At 35.2% G+C, this 8,118-nt stretch overlaps 1 protein-coding gene across 19 annotated transcripts in view; it reads left to right on the top strand.

Moving 5' to 3' along the window:
- The window catches only part of LOC106466348, an 80,034-nt gene that overhangs the window by 35,585 nt on the left and 36,331 nt on the right, over positions 1-8,118 (top strand). For 18 of the 19 annotated variants that reach the window (XR_002612177.1, XR_002612179.1, XR_002612178.1 and 15 more), the window contains one exon: positions 7,306-7,527. Coding sequence is in view for 12 of the 19 variants with exons in the window: in XM_022394338.1 (XP_022250046.1) it covers positions 7,306-7,527 (222 nt within the window). In the remaining 7 variants the exon portion in view is untranslated. The remainder of the gene's footprint in view (positions 1-7,305; positions 7,528-8,118) is intronic. The other variant, XM_022394339.1, reaches the window with a different exon arrangement.

An 8,118-nucleotide genomic window follows, 5' to 3' on the forward strand; every position in this document is an offset into this window, starting at 1 on the left:
CATACAACTCGGCAGTGAACACAGAAACTGTAGAGGGGACCCTACGAGCAACTACCGAGCCACAGCACACTATAGCAGAACCTACAGAGTCACCTGATTCGAGCCATCCGTGTAAATAGGAAGAGAAGAATGGCTCGAAAGATGTTCAGCAAAAGAAGACAGTACTTCCAATCGGGAGTATCCGCCTTCCTCAGATGACTCAGAGAAAGGTCACATGAAGGGATGGTAATAAGCCATGGTGGAATGGGCTGATCATTGGGGACAGCAATGTCATCCAATGCCAGACCCAATTCAACCAGTTGTGCCTGGATAAGAAGGGCAAAGGTAGGAATAGCAGACCGTCTGTTCCGAAAGAGCATGGCACATTGAGGAAGAAAGACACAATCCCAGGTGGGATGCTGTGGTAAGGATCGAAGCTTGGTTGCATATTGTAAGGAAAGTTTCGTGGGATTCAGTGTACAAACTCTGGACTGAAGAAGAGCGAAAAGCCCCGATGCAGAGCCGAATCCCCAGATGGTGAATGGGGTCCAGCATCTTCAAGGCCGAGGTACTGGCAGAACCATAGACCCATAGTCCAGTTTGGATCGAATCAGGGCACGATAGATCCTAAGCATAGAACATCGATCCACTCCCGAAGAGCTGGAAGAGAGGACACGGAGGATGTTCAGAGCCCTTGTAAATTCCGAAACGTTCGTGTTAAAGATGTTTTTTGGTCTTAGTGTGTTTTCAATATTTATTATAAAACTTCGTTTTGCACCTGATGGAATCAGGTTACTTTAGGTTTGAACAACTTCTATTCCAGATCAATATTTCATCACTGCAATAAAATCAACTTCTCTGAGAGTAATTCTATAAACAATATAAATTTGTGAAATAAGTTCGATGACGAGGAACCCACTTTGAGACTAATAATGGTTGGAGAAAAACTTTAATATAAGTTTAACAGCAAATGTACAACGTTTCGACAAGGTTTTGTCATCATTAGGAACAAGTAGTTTACACTGACACAGACATATATGTACAGCATGGAACAAAGAGGTCACATGACCGGATACTGTTGCAAGACTTAGAAGATATCTTTTGGCACCCCAGGGAGTTGGTTTAGAGTAGGGTTGTTTTGTTCAATTAAGATGGATTCCTTGATTTTCCGTTTGCTTATGTTGGGTTCTTTGTTTAAAATGACTGTGTTTTTAATAGATATACTATGTTTTTTGAGTTGCAATGGTGAAAAACATGAAACGGTTTTTTATTGTGTACTGTCAAACTGGTTTTCAATTTTCTTCCTGTTTCTCCGATGTAGAATTCTGGGCAGTTATTGCATGTTATTTTATAAATGACGTTGATATTGTGTATTCTAAATAATTTTTGTTTAGTAACGATTTTAATTTATGGCCGGGTTTTTGTAAGAATTTGACGTTGACAGGAATATTGTATTTTATGGCTAGTTTTGTCCAAGTGTGGATAATTCTTGAGCTGGTTTCAGGAACAAAAGGTAAACTGCAGTGTAATGTACTGTTGTTGGGTTTGTTAGTGTCAATTTTGTTCGTGTGTTGAGTTTTGTTGTGGGGATTGTTGGAGAGTTTTTCAACTATAGCTGGTGGGAATTTATTGGTGTGAATAAAGGAATGCTTTATGTGGTTAATTTCTTCATTTATGTAGTCCGTTGAACAGAGTCTTGTGGCTGTGTTTATGAGATTTTTAAGTGTATTGATTTTTTGTGTGGTGTCATGAGCGGAATTCCAGGGGATGTATAGGACAATGTGTGTGTTCTTGCGGAGAATTTTGGTTTTAAACTGTGTGTCCGATCTAATAATTTTGAGGTTAAGAAAATATAACTGTTTATTGTTTTCGTGTTCTTGGTGAATTTGATGCTCGGATGAATGGAATTTATGTGTTTAAAGAAAGTTAGTGTGTGTTCTAAATGAACCTTAAATAATTGTCTCCTTTTCATCAAAATCCACACAGGCAGTTTCAATTACTTTAGAACACTTTTTCACAAGACAAATTATTCTCCTTATCTATATTAAACTGTGGAACTCACTTTAAAATATCACCCATTATGGCTAATCTCTCTCACACACCGGCTAACTTCACGTTTTCTTTCACTAACTAATTTTCTGACTGAACTGCACTGGACTTGCGCTCGCTTGGTCGCCTCGAACTTTCTTTAAACTATGCGATGGAATGATTTAACAATACTCATTTAAGGTAACGAGAAAATTACCGAAGATTCGAGTAACGTGACATCAACAATATTAGTAAAGCCTAGCCAACAATGTAATTCCAAACGCAATGTATGACTTGTACAGAGTTACGTAACGAAATTTGTCACAACTAACACTTTTAAAACACTATCTTCAACACTCCTGTCTTAAAAACTAAACAATCATTAAATATTATCTCACAAAATAAATTGAATAATAACACTTACACTAAACAGTTTTGTATGTTCAACAATAAAGTAACAACAAACATCAAACCCATTAGAAACACTGCTAGTATATAAACGGTTAACAGGCCGCATGACGTGTAATTTCTGGATAGTATTTGTTTGTGCATGCACTTTAACATTATTGTTTTCTTTTCAAAATTATTTATTCGTCGCTCTGGCAACACTCGAAATAAAAAAAAAATTATTATCTGAACCTTCAGTCTGATATGGACCTGATGTACTTGTACCTACTTCACCAGAGACTTGATACAGTTTCATCTCATTGTAAATCTGATGTCAATAGAAATGATGATAGGGATTGTTTTCAACCTAAAACATCTGGTGAACAACAACTTTTCACACAAGGTAAATTAATGATTTGGGCCTTTCAAAGGGTTCTTCAGAGATTTTGGGGTCCAGACTTTGGGCTAAGAACTTAATTTCTCCAGGGACATCGTTTTACTGGTACAGAAATTGTGAGGAAGAGTTTATATCATACTTTACGTAAGAAGGTTCACTGGTTTATTGTAACAATATTGCTCAATCAATACCAATGTTAGGAGCTGCAGTCTATGAACCAAGTGAGTGGTGATTGTTCATTGATTCCTCCAAAAGAAGTCTAAAAGGTGTTCACCTTCACTATGGTAACATATATGCATTTGTTCCTATTGCTCATTCAGTTCACTTGAAGGAAACGTACGAAAATCTCGAACTTATTCTTGATAAGATCAAATAAAAAGTACATGATTGGCTACTTTGTGGAGACTTAAAAAGTCCTTGGTATGTTGTTGGGTCAACAATCCGGTTATACAAAGTTTCCATGTTTTTTGTGTGAATGGGACAGCAGAGCACGAAATCAGCATTGGATAAATTGAGAGGGGAGTTAGGTATGATAAACATTTCTGACGCTGATTATGTACCTCAGAGTAAAAGAAATAACAATTCTGATTGCCAATCACAAGCAAGAAAACCTATGCAAAAAAAGCGACAGTGAGACTCCACAAGAAAGGGAAATACATCTTGACAGCCAACGCAGAAGACAAGCTGATCATGGTCAAGCCGAGACTGAGCAAGAAACCTGACACTAACGCATATAACAACTCTCAAACAAGCGAAAGCACAAGTAAAACTTCTCCACAAACATAAAGCCTAAAGAAAGTATAACCAAAACGACACGAAACAACATGAAAACCCAGATAACGAACGAGAAACGAAAATATTATTGCAGACACAATAAAAACAATAATTGTTGACTTCATAGCTCAATATACGAATCCGACACAAACCTAAGATGGTGTCCAACCACTCATTGATACCACAGAGAAGCATATATCACCGATAATACCATACATCATCTAAAACATTAAAGAAATTTTCATACAATAATTCGTTCCATCCTTCCTGATACCTCCTCTCCATTTCCCTGATGTCTTAATGAAACCTTTTCCCCTGTTCTTCGATGACGATAACGAGATTTTCAGGGAAATAGTCAATATATGAGTGTAAGAAATGAACTTAAGCTCATATTACTACCCAACTCTTTGAATTTATCAAGCATGCTATTGACAGTATTTTCGTAATTTGGGTCCTTGTTGTTTACTAAAAAATTGTCAATACCATCTTTAAAGGCAATCCACGCTTATTTTTCAACTTTACTTACTGTCCTTTCGAACTGTTCATCCGAAGTCAATTTCCTAATCTGAAGCCCAACAAAGATCACTTCTTTAAGTTTCGCTTCTGAAAGATTTGGGAATTGCCCAGATAGTACTTGAAATAGTCGCCATCTTTGTCTGAGGCTTTTACAAACTGCTTCATCAAACCCAGTTTTATGCGAAGTGGAGGTAATAGGACTTTCTTTGTGTCAACCAAACTTTCATGTTAAATGTTTTTCGATCCTGGTATCAGGCTGATTCTGCATGGCCATTGCTTCCTTCCAAAATATAGTGAATAAAAACCAATTTATTTTTGCAGAATTTCGCGAGTTTAACATGTCTATTCTATAAAAAAGATAGTCTTGTTTGTCAGTAGACATGACAGCATTTAATGGATGTTTATTGACACCACAAGGACAGCACACATCTCTATAAAATACACATACATTTTTCTGACGTCATTTCCATTTAAATCAGACCAAAAATCCGGTTCGTTTTCTGTGGGAAAAGATTTGATTACAAAATTTTCATTGACACTAAAATGTGACGTTACAGATATTAAACCTGAGTACACTGATTCCATATCTTTATAGGCCTATTATTATAGGGGCTGAAAGGTGCAAATAAACAGACACAAATTGATAAAAAGTTTAGAAAAAACGACCTTTATACTGCATATATACATATACATAAAAGTTTTTTTTTTTTAATATTTTAACCAACGTTTCGCTTTTGCGGCTTCATCAGAGTTAATATATACAACTCAAACACAAGCTTAGTTTTATATATTAGATATAGGAATTCTGCAAAAATGCTACTAGTGAATTTAGTATGCATACATTTTAAATACTGACTGGAACAGATTGTCAAACAAGCGTGCTGAGATATCAGTAAGATAAACAACTTGTATATATTAGCATTACTAGGACTTGTCTAAGCTGCGTGTGACTACAGCCAGACTTTTGTTTTCACTTTTCAGTACTTCGTCCGACGTACATGCAGTAGAGCATAGAGCTACTCAGCTAATCATAATTAAATTGGAGTTCTGCTCTTATAAATAGGTTTATGACTTAACGCAAGTTAACGGTGTTATATATTGATTTGTTACACTGTTATAAAATATAAATTAGACAATGCTCTACTGATGCAAATCGATTAGTGAATTTATGTTTCTAATTCATCACATTGTAAAAAGGCTGGCATGAAAAAGTGGAATATGTGAAGGAGTTGCGGAATCGGGAGCGTTTGCCCCGATTTTAGTGTTTTAAACGGTGCTAGTAACGCCTGTCACAGCTTCCACCAGAACACAAATGTAGGTAGTCAATGTAAAAAAAAATAAACTTTATAGTTTATTTAATACTAATGAGCAAAGTTACACAAATGATAACAGAATGAAAAAACAACAGGTTTTACAATTTACACCTTCTCGGAGATAGATCGAGAGCTTGGAGGGGGTGTCCAACTAGACGTTTACTAGCAATATTTGAAACTTACACTAATGCCATTGTAGTACTGTTAAATATGGAGGAAGGTTCAGACTCACAGAACCCCTCCCCTAGATCCAAATTACTTGTACAAAATTAAAAAGTAGTTATTAATTCAATAAAAGATTGAAAGGGTCCAGACCCCCTTCCCCTAAAACCTCGACAGCTAATATGACATTAAAGAATAGTTACTAATTTCTGTGAAAAAATTGGTGGAGTTCTAGACTCCTTGGACCCTCTTCTCTAGATCTGTGCTTGGTGTACAACACTAAATAATACAGTTACAAAATGAAATTTGAAACATAAAACAAGATAAAAAAAAAAACAGTAAATTTACACAATTTAATTCTATAGTAGCTAGAGTTTTGGTGATGCCAACCAGTTGCCTTCTCTGTAGTTAGCAGTTTAAAATGAGTAACAGTGATTAGATAGCATTTATTTAACACTTAAGTAGCCAGAGAGTTGGTTGTGAATGCTACCAACCAGTTACCTTCCCTTCATTTAGATGTATTTTCATAACATTAATCAATTATTGTAATAATCAAAAACTTTACTAATCTGAAATACCAACTTCAATTAATCAATTACTTAGGAGTGATGATTAATAAAAAAAATTATGATTAATTGCAGTTTCTAAGTATATGATTATTCAATTTGCTCAGCTCTATCTATAATTCAATCACTCTGTTAGAAAAATATAGCTGTCATAACTGGAGCCTAGCCTGTCTTTTCCAAATTTTAAACTTGTATCCTCTCATCCTATTATCCTGTTGATCCTTCAGAAAATCTTGTAAGTTTCAATAAGATCACCACTTACTGGTGCTATACTGATGTTTGATGGTGCCCTGTGCAACATATAAATTCAGCACCCTAACCCAACCAATTGGTTCACTTTGTTAGCCAGTCGAGCAATTGGTACCCCCCCTTGAGCTGATGTCCTGTGGGAATAGACCACTTACAGTACCCATGGTAAGAAAAAAAACACTTCAGAGGTCTTAATCTAATCCCTATAAGGTAACCCTTTCATCCCTGTTGTAATCCTAATACCCTCCTCTGAACCCTTACCAGTAATTTAGTATCTTTTTTTGTGGAAAAGAAGACCACACTGTGTACAGAGGTATAGACTGTAATTTGTCTGACAGTATTACCCTTGCAAGTAATACGGGGTGATTGTATTTGTAGACTAGAAGAAAATAAATTTCTATACATCATTTATAATCTATGTTGAGAATACAGTATTGTTGATTTTATTCAGCTGATAATGTTTCAGGGCAGTATACAGTATATACACTTTGCAGTATTGAACCATATAGTTCACGGTAGTCTCCACAAGGTTGGCCTACCCACTTCTGTGGTCTACAGCTATACAAGCATGGTTGTCCACATGAGAAACATAATTATTTCTTTATTAATTCAGAATATGTTTATGAATTGTTTATTCACTTCACAATTCCACACTATTTTGCTGCCCACCCCCCCCCCCACCCACCCTAGAGAACTTTCTGTGGATACCCATGTATACAAGTATGGACTTCATGTCCTCTCTTATAGTTCAGAGGTATGTGTGTATGGGCTTTAAGCCCTGTCTAATTATCTAAATGTTCAGAGTTTTTTAATTGCTATAAAGAATATTCTTTAAAGAAATTATTTTATTCTGATGTACATATGTGGTGAGTGAATCATACTGGAGCATACTGTCTCTGGTTGAAGCAACTCATGTATAACATTTTCCTCGTAGTATGCTACAGCAGAGCTAACAACACAACAAGAAGTGCCTCAAATATTGCAAGACCATTCATCTTGTTCTAATATTAAACAGAGATCCACCAATGGGCAAGAATTGTCAACACAACATGAAATCTCCTTGAATGTACTGAAATGTGAATGCTGTTCTGAAATGGCTCAGAAGCTTAAAGCTTCAGTTACTGAATGTGGAAGATTAAGAAAGGTCATTAAGGAGGTAAGAATTGTACTTGTAAAATTTGATATTTGGCATGACGGCATTTTTGATATGTTTAAAACTGGTGTAGATCTGTTATTAAACAGACTGAATTATGTGTATATAATATACTTACTATTATAATTAGCCTATGCTAATTAACCAGTTTGTAAAATATGTTTCAAGATATCCTTATTGTTATTACTACACTTAAAGTAAAATATGATTGAATCCTAATCTAGTTTTAGGCCAAAATATTATGAATTTCAGATGCATTAACATGCTTTATTTCAAGTCCATTGTGTGAGGAGTAGATTGTTTTCTGTAGAATAATGTGTTCATTTTAAATTAATTTTGAGATAGCTTGTATATGTTAATTTTGGTTGTGGCTAAGTACATATATATATATGATTTATGGCTGGAGTTATTTACAATAGATTATGTGTGAAGATTTAACTGATTTTTTAAACATACAACAGAGTTTATATGCATCAGAACAGGATAAATTAACTTTGCAGTATCTATATCCAAGATTGGCCATAGAAATTTCATTGAACTACTTCTATTCAATGAAAAATTTGATACAACTTTATAGATATTAATACCATGTCA

The sequence above is a fragment of the Limulus polyphemus genome, unplaced genomic scaffold, assembly GCF_000517525.1.
Source record: "Limulus polyphemus unplaced genomic scaffold, Limulus_polyphemus-2.1.2 Scaffold2232, whole genome shotgun sequence".
Classification (NCBI taxonomy): Eukaryota; Metazoa; Arthropoda; class Merostomata; order Xiphosura; family Limulidae; genus Limulus; species Limulus polyphemus.